The sequence below is a fragment of the Photinus pyralis genome, unplaced genomic scaffold (genome assembly GCF_008802855.1).
Source record: "Photinus pyralis isolate 1611_PpyrPB1 unplaced genomic scaffold, Ppyr1.3 Ppyr1.4_LG8, whole genome shotgun sequence".
Lineage (NCBI taxonomy): Eukaryota > Metazoa > Arthropoda > Insecta > Coleoptera > Lampyridae > Photinus > Photinus pyralis.
Window position 1 is genome coordinate 15,837,583 of NW_022170819.1, and position 20,653 is coordinate 15,858,235.

General features: G+C 35.3%; 2 protein-coding genes across 9 annotated transcripts in view; one reads left to right on the top strand and one right to left on the bottom strand.

Moving 5' to 3' along the window:
• Window positions 1–7,802, top strand: part of LOC116178661 — a 53,804-nt gene extending 46,002 nt beyond the window's left edge. Inside the window, exons 3-7 of one of the 8 annotated variants that reach the window (XR_004146882.1) lie at window positions 5,385–5,705; window positions 6,430–6,498; window positions 6,559–6,707; window positions 6,766–6,861; window positions 6,904–7,802. Coding sequence is in view for 1 of the 8 variants with exons in the window: in XM_031498230.1 (XP_031354090.1) it covers window positions 6,766–6,861; window positions 6,917–7,020 (200 nt within the window). In the remaining 7 variants the exon portion in view is untranslated. The remainder of the gene's footprint in view (window positions 1–5,384; window positions 5,706–6,429; window positions 6,499–6,558; window positions 6,708–6,765; window positions 6,862–6,903) is intronic. The other 7 variants (XR_004146879.1, XR_004146884.1, XR_004146880.1 and 4 more) reach the window with 7 other exon arrangements.
• A 9,599-nt stretch (window positions 7,803–17,401) lies between these two features.
• Window positions 17,402–18,571, bottom strand: LOC116179418 (major royal jelly protein 1-like). The gene has a single exon (XM_031499211.1). The coding sequence runs from the start codon at window positions 18,569–18,571 to the stop codon at window positions 17,402–17,404; it is 1,170 nt and encodes a 389-aa protein (XP_031355071.1).
• Between the last annotated feature and the right edge of the window lie 2,082 nt (window positions 18,572–20,653).

Consider the following 20,653-nt stretch of genomic DNA (forward strand, 5'->3'; position numbering starts at 1 on the left):
ACCATGGGGACTAGTTTATGGCCTGGAAGACATAAACTCTAAAGTATTTTTTATTAATGAAGTAGTACTTCATTTATGTGATGTGCACTTACCATTAAGAAAAGTGAGAATAACCAAACCTCCTGCTCCTTGGTTAACCGATACCATACGGGAAATGATATGCTTGAGAGAAAAGTCATTAGCTAGATTTAAAAAAACTAAAGCGGCCACCGACTTTAATAATTACAAAATGCTGCGAAATATTGTAAATAACGCAGTTAAACGGGAGAAAAAAGCATTTATAGAATTTAAATTAAAACAGAATGGTAAACAAACTACTTGGCAGATTTTAAAACAATTAAACATTTACAATAAACGAAATTCGTCGGGTTTACCCAGTCATTTGCAGGATGTTAATAAAATAAACAAATATTTTATCAATAGCAGTAAAGTTGAGCGAACTAGCGCACAAGACATTGTCACGAACTATTATCTTAATAACTCATTTGATAGCAATACTACACAATTTGAGTTTCAAACTGTCACGGAAGAAGTGGTGGATAAAATAATACAATCTATCGGATCTAATGCTGTAGGAATCGACAATATAAGCATCTCAATTATACGTTTATGTTGCCCTGTAATTATACCGTATTTAACACATATTTACAATTTTTGTTTGGAAAATAGTGTATTTCCTGAAATATGGAAAACTGCATTAGTGTTACCTTTACCAAAAACGCCGAATCCTACTGAACTTAATGAATTGAGGCCTATAAGTATTCTTCCCGCACTTTCTAAAATTTTAGAAAAAATAATGGCTTCCCAGATAAAGCAGTATCTTTCCTTAAATAACATACTTCCGGACACTCAATCTGGATTCCGTTCAGGCTTCAGCTGTGCAACCTTATTGCAGTTGGTGACTAATCAAATTTGTACTGCAATTGAACGTAACGAAATATATTTGTTAATTCTGTTGGATTACAGCAAAGCATTTGACACGATAGATCATAAAATTTTGCTATCAATATTGAAATATGTTGGTTTTACCGCTGCATCTATCAACCTGGTGTCGATGTTTATCTCAAATAGGTCACAAATTGTCCATTTAAATGACCTACGCTCAAGTCAATTGCCCATCTCTTCAGGAGTACCTCAAGGTTCTATATTGGGTCCACTCTTATTCATAATTTACACATCTAGTTTTCACCGGTCATTAAAATTTTGCCAATGTCACATGTTTGCAGATGACACGCAAATTTCATACGTTTTTAATGCTTCTAGTGGGAAAGATGCAAGCGAAAAGGTGAATAAAGATCTAAAATCGATAATTGGCACGAGTAGTAAGCATTCCTTGCTAGTAAATCCTAGCAAATCAAAGCTTATGGTTTTTGGTAGAGCGAAAGAGCGTGAAAAAGCGCTGAAATCTTTAAATATCAAAATTGACGATGTGAACTTACAGTGCTCAGACGTGTCGCGTAACTTAGGGCTTAAACTAGATACTAACCTAAAATTTAAACAGCATGTTAATGAGTGCATTAGAAAGGCTTATTACAACTTAAAAATTATTTACAGTAATCGGCAAATATTAGGGCAAAAAACAAAGGCGATGCTCTGTAATTCTTTGGTACTTTCTCATTTCACATGCTGTGATACTGTTTATGGTCCTTGTATTGATAGTGTGGATATTAAGCGAATCCAGAAAGTACAAAATTCATGTTTACGGCTTATCTTCGGTATCAAAAAGCGAGAGCATAGTTCACATAAGTTGAAAGATGTGGGTTGGTTGAAAATGAGCGATCGACGGCTGTTGCATGCGGCATGCTTTTTTCGGAAAATAATTATTACTCTCCACCTTACCTATATGGCCTAATTCAATTTAGAACAGATGTACATCATTTAAATTTAAGGCACCGCGGTTTATTGTCAATACCTCGTCACTCTCTATCATCTTTTCGCCGGTCATTTGTTTATTACGTCGCATATGTTTATAATTCTGTTCCATCTGTTCTAAAATGTAGCACTTTGGATCACAAGACATTCAAGAGACTATTTTTCAAACATTTGGTACGATAGTTGGTTTTAGTACTGAAACAGAAAAATGCAACACAAACTAAGGAGAGCATTTTAATGTATTTAGGGAAAAAGTCAATTGGTAGATTTACTTAGAAGTGGTGATCTATAAAAATATATATATTGAAACAAGGTTAAGTGGAAGAGCAGGAGGTTACTTGTGACCAACCTGAACATCGCCTTGGGGTTCAACAAGCATATGAGTTTTTTTAATTTTATTGTTTTGTATGTTGTGTTTACAATTATTTTTATTTAGCTTGTTGAATAAAGACATTATTATTATTATTATTATTATAAATCTGTTCCACTTTTTAATCGCAGCATTGCTTTAAAGTTTTGAATGAATGCACCAAAATATAGAAGATTTAAATACCTTTGACATTTCCTTCATATATGCCAGCGGATGCATTTAAGACTTTATTCGTAAGTAACTTCCTATTCCATCCATGGAAACAACTTTTCATATTCTTTATAATAGGCTTTACTGGATTTGGATTTTACACCTACCAACGTTTGTTTAGATTTCACAACAATCGATTTAATGGACGGTGTATTATCTTTTTCAACGGAAATCGTTTAATTCACAAAGCCGATGATTTTTATAAGCAAACGTCAAGTGACATTTCCATGGCAATCGTGAAATTTCGAACACCCAGCCCACTTAATTAAACATGTATTCGAGTATAACGTCAATATGACTTCATTGTATTTCCGATTTTTAAATTATACTGCAGGTATAATAAAAAATACTATAAGATACACGTGTATAATTGGTCTTTAAAGCACTTGCAACGTTAAAAGCACTCCGCTTTGCGTCGTGCCCTTAAACTCGTTGCGCGTGCTTTAAAGACTTGATTATACACTTGTATCTTAATATACTATTTTGGGTGGTATTCTAGTTACAAATGGTGCAGATAAGAAGTCTAAGAGAAAAATAAAGCAAAATATGCGTGCAGACCTGGAAAGCCAGGAGAACTCAAGACAAACAGTCATTTGCGACTGAAACTGAACGAAATTCTATACAATTTGGTAGGTGTTTTTTTTATTATATTTATTGACGGCCAAGCCAATATTATAACAGACACTCCTCAATAACAAATTTTACAGGGTTCATACAATTTTAACGAATTTAAGAGGCCATATTCTCAAGGAAATAAATTCTGTTGAATCAATGTCGATTAAATCGTGTGGATTGGTTTCTGCCGAAAAACTAAGAAAGAGAGTAAAAGGTTACCTCACAGTGACGAACCTTCCTTTTAAAGGAAAACAATCAAGTTAGAAGTTTGTAGGTGCCGGTATCTGAAGTGAGACAAGTTCGTTCAATAACAGGAAGCTTTCTCGTAAAGGCTATTGTGGAATCATTTTTTGAACTTGAAGGAGTAGGACAATGTACATTGTCTTTCAATGAATTTGAATTAACTGATTTATGTTGTGTTTGCTGAAAATTTGTAACTCTCAATCTCATTCATTAAAAAAGTGGAATACAGAAGATTGCATTGTAGGCTAAGCATGGAGGTTCAGAGGCTGGTTTTGCTATACTTTTGATTTGGTCCTATTCGATGCTTTTTGGGTCGCTGAAGACGAATTTCAAATGTGTACACAACATTTGGCCAGGAACTTTGTTTTTTTGGTACTTTTTGAACAAATTTTGGCAGTTTTTTCAGTTCTTGTCCTATATCTCAGAAAGGAAGCGTTTTTTTGATAAGTCCATTCTATATAAATGAAAGTACACAACATTTCTTATCTTTCCTACCCCTTAAACTGTTACCGGCACTATTATACCAATTTACAACATCAACTTTTTGTTCAGTGGAATACATCGTACAGGAACGAAATAGTATATTTCATTACGAGTCCGGAAAGCAGGCTTTTTCCGTGCGCGCGTGAGGCGTATCCGAACACGGGAAGTCATGCAAGCACGGAAAAAGCATTTCTGGACATAACAAAAAACAACAAACTCGCCAACATTTTTATTTTGTAACAGTTATAGAAAATGCGTTTTCATGGTTACTCTCAAATCATTTCAAAGGCGATTTGTTTAATTAGTTTATTTCAGATAAAGTTGACGAAACGTCAAAAAATGTCACAAAATCTACAAAGAAGTTTATCTAAATATTCAAACATCTACGAATTAAAACGCAAAATACTTACATATGAAACATTACAACCCATATAGATTTTCTGAAAATTAGTTTACTTCCCTGTAAATTTGTATTTTAAAGCAATATTTTGGGTATTTATATTCAGCGCACGGAAAGAATCAAAGGGACCGGGAAAAGTTTTTCCGTGCGCTAGCCTGGAAAAGGTCAGATACCATTATTTCTAATACAGGTGTAAATAAGGTGATTTCAATGAAGTATAATAAAAATAAAAATACGGAAGCCAAAGCAATAATATTCAAATCATCTAATATGGCAGCGAGATCGTTATTTGACTTTTCATAAAACTAGACGCCCTTCAGAGGCCCAAAAAAACCCCACCTTGTCGATGTTCTAAGTGTGTTAAAAAAAACTTGAGACAACCCCGGAAAGGACTGCAGCAGCAGGGAAGAGTTTACTGGTCTGAGGTACATTAATTATAAGAAAGGCAGTTTTTAAGACCTCCTCAAAAATAGTTGCAGTACCACCATCAGCTGCTGTCGCCACACAGCACAGTTCTAACGTGCAACTGCAAGTGCAGCACTGGCTAGGAGTTGAGAAAGATGCCGAAAACCAAACTAATCTCGACCTTAACTAAAGAAAGGTTTAGAAGTCCTCCGTATGAAATCAAACTGTTTTGTCCTGTTTTCGAATAAATGAAGCTTTTGCACTACCAACCTTCGGCCTTAACCAAAGAGAGATGGCATAAAATTTAGTTCCTCCTCATGAAATCAAAGCGTGCGGTTTTCCTAACGAAATTTGTAAATAAATTACCGTTATGCTCTACCAACTTAATCTCGACTTCAACCAAAAACAGATGTAATTAAAGTGTCGTTTTTCCGATAAAATCTGTAAACAATTGGAAATTTCGCCCTACCAACTTAATCTCGATCTTAAAACACAGAGAGATAGCATAACATTTGGCTTCTTCCTGTGAAATCAAAGTGTTTTGTTGTTGTCCGACGAAAATTGTACATAAATGAAGATTTTGATCTACGAACGGAATTTCGACATCAACCAAAGAAACAATTTGAGGATTCGCTAGACCAAATCGATGAATTTAGAAGTCATTCGTGAATTTCATGTTATAAATCTATACATAGGTCTCGGTTGAAGAAAGGAACATTATTTGGCGCTTTTAAACAAATTAAACTTATCAGTTGTATGTTAAACAAAAATATTTATATATTTCAGGTTCCGCAATCATAAACAAACAAAATTGGGAACCCATGGATGTAGTTAACAAAAAGTGAAAGGTGGTGTTTACACAGAAGCTTGCTGCAGTAGTACTTCTACATGTGAGTACAACAGGGACACCCTTTCCTCCCCCGTTGGGATATACATACCCCCCATCCCCCGAATTGGATCATGGCTTTGGTAAAGTTCACCAGTGATGTAACTAAGGAGCTACCTTGTTTTGTGGTGCAAGGTCGTGCCCTGGGATTTCTCCGGCGAAAAAATCCTTGCTGAAGAGGATTACCCGGTGACTAACTAAGGAATGGCCTTGTTTGTGATGTAAGTTCATGCTCGGGGGGTTTCCCGGTGACGTAACTAAGCGACCTTGTTTATGTTGTTTTTTCGGTAAACGTTTTTGAATTTAATTTTATACAGTTCAGCCTCACAATACACACACGAACGATAAAAAAAGATAATTGTTATAGAGAAAACAAGATTTAAATTTAATTAGAAATTCGATGTTGATTTCTCTAGAACTTAATGGAAGATTCGATTTATGAAGTACTCCATTGTAGTTTGTTACTAATTACGTTGATCATTTTGAAAATAAATTTAAAAAACACAAACTAGGCTTTTTTATTAAAGTTTTTCTTTAGGCGATCGATTTCGGGTGATGCCTGATAATGGGAATTTTATCACCCGAAATCGATCGCCTAAAGAAAAATTTGAATAAAAAAGCCTAGTTTGTGTTTTTTAAATTTATTTGCAATGATGAACGTTAATGGAAGATATTTCACAACTCTTAAAAAATGTTGAGTTTAATTTTATAGTTTCTTACTTTGAGGTTTTAATTTTAGGAAATGCGTTTCAGAACTTGCACAAATTTTCTGTTGAGCTGTATAAAATGAAACTTAATAACTTTTACCAAAAAACCAACAGACACAAGGTTACGTCACCACTTAAACCGAGACAAGATGAGGCTGTTGCAAATTTTCGATACGTCTGATTAAATTTAATCCTCACATATGAAACGCATTTCTGCCGAACGGTTTTTTATTTATAGTTTCTACTGCATTATCAACTACATCAGGAGCAAGACATAATATATTTGCATAACATCTGCATATAAAAGGTACGTGTACTTCTCCAAAGGAGTGCGAATGATGTTAGAGTAAAAAATTACATATAATAGTGGGCCAAAGATGAACCCTTGGGGAACTCCGTGATACGGAGCACTACACACTGCTTTCTATTTGTAAACTGATGTGTAAGTGCAGTGTGTCCAATTTGTATACGATGAATCTTAATATTCTCTTCTCTTAGACCCAACATTCCTAGTAGGTGGGTGTTACTCCTTTCCCATTATTGTTTTCATTCTAAAAGTTTTTTTTTCTTTCAGATATAGTTTCTAACATCGGCCTCTATCATAAAAGTGACGCCTACTCGAGGATTAGATGCTCCTTGCAGGCGACAAAGTCTGCTTATTCTTTTCCAGGTATCCCAACATGGCTCGGTACCCATATAAATATTACTTCAGTGCTTTGTTCTAGGGCCTAATTCGGAGCAGACTGGTACAATTGTTCATGGTGTCTTCGGAATACATCGTGACCAAATTATGGGTAACGATTATAAACTTTCCTTCTTCTCACAATAGAGCACAAGAATTGAATTGTGATACTCCATCAACCAGCATTCTCAGCACCGTTCTCAGTTTTGGATCCATCAAAATTCTGTGAATGGGATATTTATTACATATGTTTTGGGATTCCCGTAGATAAGTATGATCTTTCGTAGTTCCTTTTGCAAGGCCTTTTAGGCCTGTTATAGTCCTAAAATATATTTATTAATAATCGTATGCAATTAATACATTTAATTAGTACATTATTACCGATACGTATACCATGAAGGCTCTCTACACATCCTTGGTTGGGAGCAAATTAGAGTATGGGGCGTTGATTTGGTACCCCCTGTATGTAAAATACGATGAAGCAATTGAATACATCCAGCGGCGTCTTGTTAAATACTTATGCTACAGGAAAGATGGAGTCTATCCACCCAGGGGGTTTTCTCAGCAGATAATGTGTGAACGGTTTGAGCTGCTGCCCCTTAAAACTAGAAGGAAACGTCTCTGCCTATCATTTCTCTATAATATCTTAAATAATAAAATTAATTCCCCGTCTGTGCCCGGGAAAATTGGATTCTGCGTCCCACGTTTGCCCTCAAGATGCCCAGCACCATTTTACCTACCAAGATGTAAGACCCATGTGCTTCAGAGATCTCCAGTGCATTTAATCTGCTCGTTATTTAATGACTTATCCGCGTCAGTAGACGTTTTTCATGAAGGTTTGGGTCGGTTGTTGCAATCATTAGAGTTATAATTTATTTTCTTTATTAATATCTTGAAGTGTTTTTTTTAAATTAATTACTAAACTACTCGCATGTACTTTTGATTTTGCAATTTTTTGGAATATTGTCCTGTTATTGAGTAGGTATATTTACTTGTTTGGATAATAAATATTATTATTTTTTTTTTTTGAAGAATCACATAATATATACTACATAAATATACATAATATATACTACCAAGCGAAAAGGCAACAAAAAATGTCTGTCAATGTCATAGCGCCCTATTATTTTTTTTCTCCAATATTGTTTTAAAATTGATTGCAGATGTTTATTAATAAACTTTTGTTTGTTGTACTGTCACAATTTAAAAAATTACATAAAATAAAGATAAAATAAAATAAAATAACCGCTCAATAGACTTATGCGTTTACACGCTAGTTCAAACCTATATATGTAAAGAGAGAATTGCGGTGACCGACGTTTACTAATCATTGCAAAAAAATCTGTCGTTACCTCTCGGGCGCCAAGGTGTGTCTGCGCCTAGGTGTCCCGGTGCTAAAACTGACCGCGCCAAAAAGTCCTAGACCGGAAGTGAAATCGGAGCAAAGAAAGAACGTGACCCGACCGTTTTTTTTAAATTATGTGCACTCATAGAAATAGCCAATAAATAAAAAATGGCGCAATCGTACTTGAACAAAGGAATTAATTAGATCGGGTTTGATATAATATAAATGATCTCATTTATAATAAAACTGCGGTCGTTAATCATTAACTGTATTATTTCTAAATGGCCAGTAATTACATACCTTAGACTGATAATTAGTTCTTGTTAAAAATAACTAAATATTGTATGTAGTTGTCGACCGAGAGAAAAAAATATCACTTTCCACATAGCGCAATATGCAAATTTGTCAAGGTGGGCATTGTTTTGAGGTAGTTAAACTAGATTCCTTTTGTTGATTATTATGCAACACCATTTGGGCAACAATTGAAATTCTCAAAAGGATGTTTCAAAATTGTAAAAATATTTCAAATAAAAGTAAACAATTATAGTATCAACGAACCCGACTGTGTTCGTTTACTTTTACTTTCTTAATCTTGAAAGGTTAAGGTGTTAAATGTTAATATTGTCTTGGATTTCCTGCGGCGGCGTTCCATTTTTCCGTCATTCATCTATTACTGCTTATTGATTCATCTTCAAACCCATAGGTTACAAATTGAAGAAAATTGGCCAAACTCACCCCTATATTAAAAGAGTAGTTCTTTAATTATTAAATGTTAACTAATTGTGTTAAAATAGCCACTCATTCATTCCCAATAGGAAGTTTGTCTTCTGTATGAACCTGGAAACCAAGACATGTCAGAGATGACAACTTAATTTAAATTAATAAAGTATAACACATTTGTTAAGTCTTTCCAAATAAACTTGACTTAACATGACTTTCTCATGCATTACATATAAAAAAATCGTGTCGTAAACAAATATTATCTCACACCTTTCCCTTTGACATACGATATCGATTTATTGAAATATGCAAAACATGTAATGAAATATGTTTCTTAAATTCCCACAGTCTACAAAATATTGTGTGTGTAACAGATTTGAAGAAAAAATGTTTAATGTGTACCTATTCATTGTTTAAAAATAACATTCAAAATTGTTCTACGTTCTGAAGGTACTTTTGATTAAGATAATTTATTCACATTTTAAATATAGGTACGTTTAGTTGCAAACTTAAGAATCTTTTACGAACACATTTGCTTCCTTAATCAAAACAGATTTGATCTAATTCGCGATTCAGAATAGCAGTGAGACCTCTGGTGGCAGCACATTGTAATTACTATTGGTGTGATAAGACCGCCATTATGTTTACTTACAATGGCTAAAAGTAATCAATATTTCCAAAGTGTAATTGTGAGCAGTGCAATTGCACAATTAAGGATAAATTAAAAAATAATCGCCTAATGCCTAACATTTCCAAAGTTTGTAATTGTGAACAGTGCAATTACACACCAAGAAATAGGATACATACGTCATTCTTTGACACACTCTGCTATCAGTGTAATTACGCTACTATTAAGCGTTTGCTTAAAGTGTTATCTATTAGCACACACAACCTTCTCGAACATTTAATTTGTGAACAGTGTAACTGGGCTACTCGCGATAAGCAAAACTTAAAGCGGCATATTCACATTGAAGGATGTCACTTTTAAAACTATTTATTCTGGTCTATTCCAATTTTAGTTTGCTTCTGTTCTGCCATCTGGGATACATATAGTGTTTTAAAGAAGGCAAGCTGACACACAAACAATACCATTATAATTACCCCCTGTGGGATCGGGGGTAGAATTGACCCATTCCCGTCCTGGAGATCGTAAAAGGCGATCAATGGGCACCAAAAATGACGAGTTCAACCGCCTTTGGTACTTATACCTACCCACTCTTGTTTCCAACTCCAGATTATCACTGTTTCCTCGACTAATACTTCCATTATTTGTAATATAGATGTAAATAAGGTGATTTCAATGAAGAATAATAAAAATTTGTTTTCTAATAAACATGTGATAATGAAATGGAAGAAATTTTCCTAGAAGATGCCTACTTTTTTAAGATATACCGAACGTCCATTTTAATTTACTTAAGTTTCTATTTCTACAAGACACATTTCTCTTCTCAGCATCAATTAATCAAATTTAATGTAAATGCAAATGAAATCGTTACATATTCTGTTCAGTACTTGTAATTTTATTTTAATATAACTTGGTGACTTTTGCAAATTTTACTTTTACAGAATCAATCGTCTTATTTTTTATTTATATATCACCTAGGTATCATATCGTTGCTTTTATGACCTTTTAATACATTTATATTTTATTACCTTGTCATATTTATTAATTCGATATTTAATATTACACTTTCACATTGGCACTTTTCCACAATCCAGCTATTTTTTATGTATAATTGCATTGGTATGTTTGTGTAGCTATCACATTTTGTATTAATTAAACACTCAATTAAACTTGGCAAGATAATTATAACTCCATACATGGTGCTTGATATTTAGCAAACTCGGAAACTGTAGCAACTTTTTGTAGTCGTAAAATCAATACGACGTTTATGAAAAACGCGATACACGTATATAAGTAATAAAGTTTTTTTGTAATTAACCGCTAGCTTCCATTGGAACTACTTTTTGTAGTTTCGAAAACATTATAAAATAAACTTATTAAAAAATTATAGCAATAAAACTAATATAATATTAATATAATAGTAGGTCAGTTAGTGTATGTTGGTATAAACAAAATTTAAAAAACAAATCGCACTAAAAGTAATAAATTGCAAAAAATGATGGTTGTCACTTTCTTTTCTTGTAATTCGGTAATAAAAATGTGTATGTTAATACTGTCAAATTTATGGTCTTTTGGGTTACAAAATGGTGTCCTTCCTCAAGATTTTCGGTGAAATTATTAATGCCAAGTTTCGTGGTCGTGTCAATCTTGATAAACGCAATATGTATATTACACAACGCAGTGTAATTATCGCAACAGGAGACCAAACCGTCAGGAGACTAGTGTTAGGATTATTCAATGATCGTCTTTTCGGTGACTTAATATATTGTCTAAAGAATTTTATTTAGTAGAAGTTGTGCATTCTGCCAACCAAAAAAATTCTCAAATCTTTTTCAACAATCTAGTTTTATTACTCCGGAGAGCTGTACCTAATACTCAATATCATTTATTAAAGAGCGAAAGCTTTGGGGTGAAAAGCTTGTTTATGAAAGTAACCATACTTTCTGCCTAATAACTGCTCGGGACTGTTCGCCTTGTATCTACCCTTATTATAACTCTTGATCTGATGTCATTTGTGTTTTGAATGGAAACACATCGACTTAGATATCGAAGGGGCAGTTCAAAAATGGCACTTAGAGGGTTTCATCCCTTCGCCTCCCCACTCCACTTCGAAATTTAAAATAGCACCTCCTAACTTGTGATCCATCATTTGAAAGGGCATATTTCTCTACTCAACCATAATAAAATCGGTCGATTGATTTTTACACAGGAGATGAAAGGTATGAAATAAATTTTAAATTTCGAAATGGATTGGGTGGCGAAGGGATGAAACCTAAAATTCTCTAGGTACCATTTTTGAACTTCCCCCTCGGTATCTAAATCGGCGTGTTTCCACTTAAAGCAATAATCGCATCAGGTCGCACAATGTATTATTATATATTTTCAAAACAAAATGGTCCATCGTTCGTAATAATTAATTTTTGTCCAATGATATTATTGGTAAACACGTTTATGCAATTCACTTTACCATTCTCATATATTTGTGTAAAATGTATCTAGTACTCAATGTTAGTAATGAACTATGAAAGGTCAAATTAACGCAGCCGATTTAAAAAAGCGTGACAAATGGACAAAATATAAAATTTATAGGTACCTATATCATGCTATTATATAAGTAACTAAATTAATTATTAAATTGAAATTTTTTTTACCTTGCGTTGATTTATAGCTTTGCGTGCTGGATATATGGTGCATCAAAGAGTTTAAATTTACAGTTTAAAATAATGCCTACTATAATTAAATTTTCATCACTACTTTACTTATTATTAATTTTTTACATTAAATGTACAGAGTACGCCACCTTTTTATGTGTGTTCTATTCATTAGGTACTATTTTGCTGTTATACGAGGGTGTGTCTCAACATTTCAATTGTATATTATTATGCAGAGTCGAAACGTGCCTTTTCAATGGATGCCGTACCGTTTGTAACATAGAAAAACATTGTTTCAGGGAGTAAGTTACTTTAATTTTTGTTGAATTGCATTAAATATTGGTCGGTTATCTACAAAAGATTTTTTTATTGAAGTAATCATAATATCCTTAAAGAATATTTCTACTGCAGCGGTTGTGACTGGTTAGTTACACTTACAGGGCTTAACACTCTAAGCTCCCAAAATAAAATTTAATTTCTACGGCACTGGCAAAAATTTTAAACCTTTAATTACTCTTACCTTGCGGAACGTTGGTTCTTTATCTCCTTATAACCTGAAACTCAAAAACCTGATTACCCTCATATAATTTGACTTGTTTGGATATACTAACAAAAAATACGATCGTTTCAACTCCAGTTTTCCTTACATTGGATTTAAAAGATTGGGCTTCATGTAACAAATACAAACCTATATCGTGATCACGTTTTCAACCTAATTAAATATCAGGATTTTTTATATTCTTAATTAATCACGAACCTGGTGCAGATTCTTATTCAAAACAAATTTACACACTTGATGGATGCTAAATAAAAAATTCGTTAAGCCCCTTGTGAGCAAGAGGCTTTCAAATTTGACTTTTCGATTTTAATAGCCTTTACGGACATTTCCTGCCTTAACGAGAATACAAACATGAAATATTTTTTTATTAAAAGTAGGACTCGGCCGGCATTTCAGTAAGAATCGTGCTCTCCCGCCAGATTTTTACTTAAATACCTCGCCGAATCCAAATACGAAACGACCCCCTTTTCCTGAACGCAACTTTTGCGAAAAGCGTATCCTCTTAATAATAATAATAATAATAATAATACCGTTTATTCCATGAGACTTGTATACAAGCATTATAAATTACAAATTATATAATTAAGTATAAATTATAAATAAGTAAAAAATAAATAAAAATACACTACCTACACGTTACATTACATACCTGCAACAATTTTACTGTTCAAGTATTCGTCAAACCTATAAATGCACATCTTTACCAACATGTTTTTTATAGTTTGTTTAAACCTAGATGGATTATGGTTACATTTTACGTTTTCCGGTAGTTTGTTCCAAAGTTTAATGGCAATGGCGGGAAAATGGTTGGCAATATAAGCATGGTTGAGCTTGGGTATTCTCAAATTCCGCTTGTTTCTTAGATTAACATTATTAACTACCGAGTCGGGTTGATGTAGATCTTTCTTACTATGTATGAATACAAGATTGTTAAGAATAAATAAAGATATACAGCTGTAAGTATATTAGATTGTAGAAAGAGTTCCCTACATGAATATCGTGCTGGTTTACCATGCATGGCTCTTAAAACTCTCTTCTGGCTAATCATTACCTCGTTCATTCTGCAACTAGTACCCCAACAAATAATATCGTAATTGAGAGTAGACTGAACATGAGCATAGTAGTAAGAAGTCAGACAGTCATAGTGAACCACATCATATAGTTGTCGAATTAAGTAAAAATGAGTAGCTAACCTCTTAATAACTATGTTTATTTGGGTATTCCTAGAGAAATTGTTGTCCAAGTGGAGTCCAAGAAATTTTATACTATCGCTTTGCCTGATAGTATGATTATTTAGTCTAATTAGGAGACTGCTATTAAGACCACTTTTTGAGAATTGAATCGCTTGAGTTTTATTCGAGTTCAAGAAAACCCCATTATCTGCACAATACCTGCTGATTTCCATGACACTCTCGTTGGCACGGCTACACAGGGTGTCTGGCTCATTACCGGTGATTATACTAGACGTATCATCAGCAAAATAACGTTAAAAAACTTTTATTATTAAATATATCATTAATAAAAATAATGAATAGAAGGGGTCCCAGCGTACTGCCCTGAGGAACACCATGTGATACCACTTTTTTGTCCAACTTAACCACTCCTCCTTGCCAAACCATTTTCACTTCCTGAGTTCTTCGTACCAGGTATGAGCTTAGCCAGTCGGCAGCTATACCTCTAACACCGTATTCATACAGTTGATTGACAGTCTCGAAAGCACGGGTGAAATCGTAAAAAATACCAACTACTGATTCATTGCGATCCGTGTGCTCTAAAATATAAGAGAACACATTCAATACCGCATGTACAGTTGAAAGGTTCTTGCGAAATCCAAATTGGTTTGGAGACAGTATCTTACAAGCGTTAATAAAACTAAGAAGCCTCGTATAGTACACTTTCTCCAAAATTTTTGAGAAAACTGAAACTATAGTTATACCTCTATAGTTATTGAGCATATCAGTTCGACCTTTTTTATGTATGGGGACAACCAGCATATGTTTAAGAAGGTCGGGAAAGATACCTTCCCTGAGTGACTCGTTGCATAGGTATGCGATAGTAGGACTGATTGACTCCTTGATTACATACAATAATGAGCATGGGATTTCGTCGAATCCAGCCGTGTGTTTGCCCTGTAAATTTTGAATGATAGCACGGATTTCAACGTGGTCAGTTGGAAACAGAAGCAAAGAATTAGGATTGGTGGACAACCTAGGTTGTTAAACAATACAACGTCCGTATTTTCGTCTCGTGCCCGACTTTTGGCGTCTGTGAGATCGTGGCAACACTGTGATGTCTCGACTTCTATCTGCGTGAACACTTATGTCTTATCTTAAAGTTCCTTTGGTAGTTCTGTTCTCTTTCATTATGAAGCGGTACACGTATAAAATGTCCTATCTTTAAATCCTTAAGCAACGACCTCTTACAAGCTACACTGCATGCGGCAGAAGTTCCCTAATCAAAGGTATCCCTCCTCCCCCCGTTACACCTTGTGTGCATGCAAAAAATACTGGATTTGACTCGTTAAGTACCTAACACGATCGGTAATATTATGTAAGATACAGCTTTTTGTATTCTGCGTCTGCAATATGTAGCCTATGCCTTGAAGGTGTGCCAGACGGTCATCAAATTTCGCTGTTTCAAGGGGGGGGGGGGCTCTCATGAATTGAATTGAATCCCGAAATGCTGTTTTTGAATGTAAAACGTTCATAACTTTTACATGCGACAACCAATTGATTTCAGATTTTGCATACGCACGCCTTTAGTTGTGCCAAGTAAAATTTTTGAAAATGGGGGAGGGGGGTCGAGAGTGAACACACGTTCTATCCTTCGTTGTATTCTAATAAAACGCCTCACCGAAATGAATTGGTTTAGGCAAACTATAGCTTTCCTGCGAAACTCCTTTCCGAGATCAATAGGTGGTCGGGGGGGGAGCAGGGAGAGGGTAAAAATTAGTTTTATCTTTCATGGTCTTCCAATTAAAGGTGTCAACAAAAGGAACTGTTTTCTACCAACTACCGCCCGATTTTTTGATTCCTTATCAAAAGAGTTGGTTTGAGGTAGTGGAGTGGAACTGGTTTTATCTTTCATGGTACTCTAATTAAAGGTCTCAACGAAAGAAATTAATTTCTACCAACAATAGCCTCCTTCTCGACTCCTTATCGTGATCAGATGTAAATAATTTCGTATATCTCATGACCAGATTGTCAGAGAATGGTGCTCACAAAGGGCGATTGGGACGCTTGGAAGCAATATATCTTGATGATGTCAAAACTTTACGGGTGAATACTTCGGCAAACGCTTTGTTGGAGGAAAGCACCCACAAAGACAAAATGAATTGTTTCTACGAGAGATATCTATCGAACAAGAAAGAAAACATCGATAAATATAGCATGCTACTACCTTATAAGTTATAACGCAACCATTTAATAAGTTACTTCTGTTTTAAAAATGCCCTTTATCTGCACAAGAGTTGTGCACAACTTATACTTGTTTTAGTATTAGGTAAGGTATGTTTTGCGCAATTAAATGTGTGGAAATTGTGTTTTGAATTAGCCAAAGAATGTCCACGTGAACTGTGAGTGACAGGTCAAAAATGAATTTCATTGGATGAGGCGTTCTTTTGATCGGTGATCACGTGAAAGACTGTGACTTGGAGCTTCGAATTGGAGTGGCCGTAAAAATTACACTACCAAAAGTTGCCATTCATCATACGAGACCCAGACAGTTTTTCCGGTTTTCTCGGTTCAAGAGTTGGATCCGAGTGGAGTATATTGACAATAACATTGATTCGAAACGAAGTATAATATATTTCTTAATTTTAGTACTAAAAATATTCGATATAATATGCAATTCTTCAAAATATGCATTTATACTCACCTTCTAATTCTCATATTCGACTTATTATTGTTGCTAATCATCCAGATTTCAGGGAATTTTTGAAATGGAAATCAAACTCAAAATTAATTGTTCAATTAGACACCAAATTTTCCAGAGATGTTTTCAAACTAAAGATACCAACATTTCTGAAAAGGATAGCACAGTCCACTATCGGGTTCAACCCGGATTAAAATTTTCGCCTCTCTTGGCGCACTGCTGGATTTCTTTAAAGAAGTATGTAGTGTTATAATGGGCCAAGGATTCAAAGAAAGATGGGAAGACACCTGTAAGATGATTGAAAGTCGGGACGTCAGAAACTCATCAAACGTACGATAATGTATGCAAAAGAGCCTAATTCAAACATGGAAACTGGAAAAAATACAATGATCGAAGATTTAGAGGTGAGAAGAACATTTTGACTCTCAAGAATAAGTAGCGGCACACTTTATTTCACCTTTCTTCGCATTTGAATTGAGTATTTCTGCTCATTGTTCTTGCTAACATACCACTTCGCTTTTTTTAGGTGACCTTCTCAAGCACGTAATGAATGTAATGATGGGCCTACTCGTAACTCAATTTAATTTGAGTGATTTCTCGGGAAATAGTTTGTTTGTTTTACATTGGTTGCGGATTACAACCAAAAAGTGTTCAATGGAATACCGTTTTGGTGTCATTACCAAAAATTTTTCAACATTTCTACTAGGAAACAAAAAAGTTAATTCAAAGCGAAACATTTTATTGTCGTATCAATTTTAATCAGCTGTTTTTATTAGAGGATGAAGAACGATGGAGGCTCCCAAACAACCAGCGGTATTGGCGACGTAGTCGTGAATATTACTTTCCAAAACCCACATGAGGCGTTTGTAACCGGGAACCACTTGCGTTGCCAATCGGCATTCGTCACCTCTTTGCACCAGTAGAAAGTTGTCCTCTTTCAAGCAGGTTTGTGTATTCCATATGTAAATATCGGAGCCACCCTTGCACCTGAAGAATATCGCAGCGCCGTTATCCGTACCCAGCGGTACCATATTCTCGCAGAGTGGCGTTGGTCCAACGTCGACAACGGCACCAGACACTTGCCCTCGTTGCAAGAAACTCGTTTTGATGTAGTAGATTCTTTTCGAGTTCAAGTACTTGAAGTATACCAAGTTTCCGGAGGGCTTGCGAATTAACAACGTGTACAGTATATCGTTATTGGGAGATTCGGACACGATTGATTTGGGCAAAACCACACGGTATCCTTTACCATTAAAGATGTCGTAGACGATTAGAGCCCCGCATCCGGCGTCACTTATGTAGGCAAAGTAGTTTCCTCGTTCATCAATGTCGACCAAAATGCACTGCAAAAGGCTCTCTGCCGTGACGAACTTGGACAAATCGATTGTTTTAACCACTTGACCATTTTTCGCGTCAATACCCACAATCTTTGGGGGCGCTCTCTTTATCGGCTGCTGCAGTGTGTTACAGATGCCAGTGTCGAGAACCCATACGGTATCTGTTCGATCTATGACAATATCCACAACGTTTTGTAAAGCTTCCGGATTTCCTTCCTCTTGCATCGACCAACATGGGTAAGGCAAAATGGTGGGCTTACTTTCTTTAGCCTTCAGCGAGAATGTTCCTAGCGTAATCGGCACCCCCTCTCGAAGCCTCGGCATGATTAAAATGCACTGGTCCTTGTAGATCACAAACCCGGTAGCGATCACGTTCTTCTGGATGAATCGTCCCGTCGACAAATAGATGTTCTTCGTGCTCGGACACGGAAATCCCATATTCCACGGAACTATCTTGTAGCTAAACTCGTGAACCAAATCGGTTACGTGTGACGGTGGAAGCGGTGGCGGAGGCGGGGGTGGCGAATCTGGTACGCCAGTCGCCACCGATACCAAAACGAACCACGCACAAATGTTTGCTAAAACCATTATTGGCAGTGAAACTAATGCTGGAATGAACGAAAATTAACCGTCTTTATATATGATAAATTGTTTAACAAATGAGAAGGTTAACCGATACATGTCTATTTAACTAAATCAGCGGAATGAAAATATTTATGTTTTCGTAGACGTGCATCTATTTAAAATTTGTGTGAGATTTCGCGAAAGGCAGTTGAATGGACTTATTGGGGAAAGCTCTTCGAAATTTTTGTGGGATTTTTGTTGGGACTATAATAGGCTACCTAATAATTAATTGTAAAATAGATAGACACTAGTGTATACTAACAAAATGCATAAAAGTTCTTTGTGGTATTGATTTTCTTTAGCCACCTTGTAATTAAATTCTCTATTTCTGTTGCTTCCTCTATTATCCTGACAATTTCTCCCATATATTCCCATTACCTTATTCTTCAAAATTCCGTTTAGGTGCTCCGGTATTTGTTCGCTTCTCCCGTCCTATAGCATAATTAAATCCATGCTCCCTTACTTTATAATCGTAATTATCTTCCCTCATCTCATCTACGAAATTTGGTCTTTTCTCAGTAAATTCTCGTATGTCGTAATGTCTTCTTTAATTATACTCAACCCTATTTCCACTTCAAAATAGTGGACTAGTTTACTAATTAAAACCGATTCCTGCATCCCTATGATGTTTAAATAGTTCATACCGCTCAATCAAATATGTTCCCTACTACCGATGTTCCTGTTGTATTTCCCTACATGAAGTTTGATTTTATTTTCATCCCATTCTCCCATGTATTGTTTCCTAAAAGTTTCTTCAAACGTTTCAAAATCTTTAATTTTCTCATTTACCGTGTCGTAGCAAATTTGGGCATCCCTTAATCAAACTCATATTTCATAAATTGTGCCTCATAAACGCACTTATTACCCCTCTAATTAACGCTACTAAATGCCTTAAGAAAATCGTCGGATGCATTTTGCAACTGGTCGCTTTGGTTTTTTTCTGTTAAATTAACAAATTTGCAGGTACAAGAAACCATGAACCAATATTCGAGAAAATAAAACGTGTTAAGATAAGAAACGAGTATTCCAGCAGATAAGAGTCGAAACGGTACAGTGTTGCCGGTTCTAAAAACCGTCGTGACGGAGAATGGGGAACGGTATTTCCGCTATAGGTACCTTCGCGGTTTCGTGGGGGTCGTTTTTTATTTGGGATTCGGCGAGTACTTAGTAAAAATCTGATGCAATAAAGACACTTTTGCCACTCAGCGAACCTATGCAGATAGAGCGCTGTATTTTTCGATTGCGTATTGAATCCTTTGGCAGACTTTTCTAGGCGAAAATTTGTAGATCACGTAAAACGAAATTCTTCGTCAAGCTTTCAAGGGGAATCGTATGAGTGGTGTAAATCTCGTAAAATTTCATTGTTTGTTAAAAGTTGGAACCGAAAGCCACATAACCGCAGTATATAAAAAAATCATTAGCCGCCCAACCGAAGATTATTCCACCATTTTCGACGAATATATTGTTGTGGCTACTTTATATATTCAGTGGGAACTGGTTCGAACAAAACCGTAATACGAGGCGTTTTTTGCAACTTGTGAAACTTCGTCGTGTGGTTTCACCACTATTGGATTAATTGGTGGTGGATTTATATTCGACTGAAAATACTGTGTAAATACGTAGGTGAATACTTGCGGGCCATTGCACTCGCATTTAAATAAATTGTTTCCACGAAAGCGTTGCGGTCCAAGGTGCAAAACGTTTAATTGCGCTGTATTTGAAGTAGCTAGTTGCAGTAAAAAACAAATTTATCAATCAAAACTGTGCACCGCAGTTGCGTAGGTATAGATCTACATTCGACGGCAACCGGTAAAGAGTTTAAAGACAATTAATTCGTGCTTTTGTTGGCTGTCAAAACCCAAAGTTATAAGGTTAGTTTTGGACATTTTCATATTGCGGAACATTGGTAACTATTTCAGTAAATAATTAGACAGGGTTTATATACTCAAACAAGTCAATTTATAGGAGAATTTTGTTGAGGTTGATCAAAACCAGAGCATCCGGTCATTGATAGTTGATTCATTGCTGAGCTAGCCGTTAATAATT

Coding starts and splice junctions, on each gene's coding strand:
- LOC116179418 (XM_031499211.1), bottom strand. CDS start 18,571: ATGGTTTTAGCAAACATTTGTGCGTGGTTCGTTTTGGTATCGGTGGCG.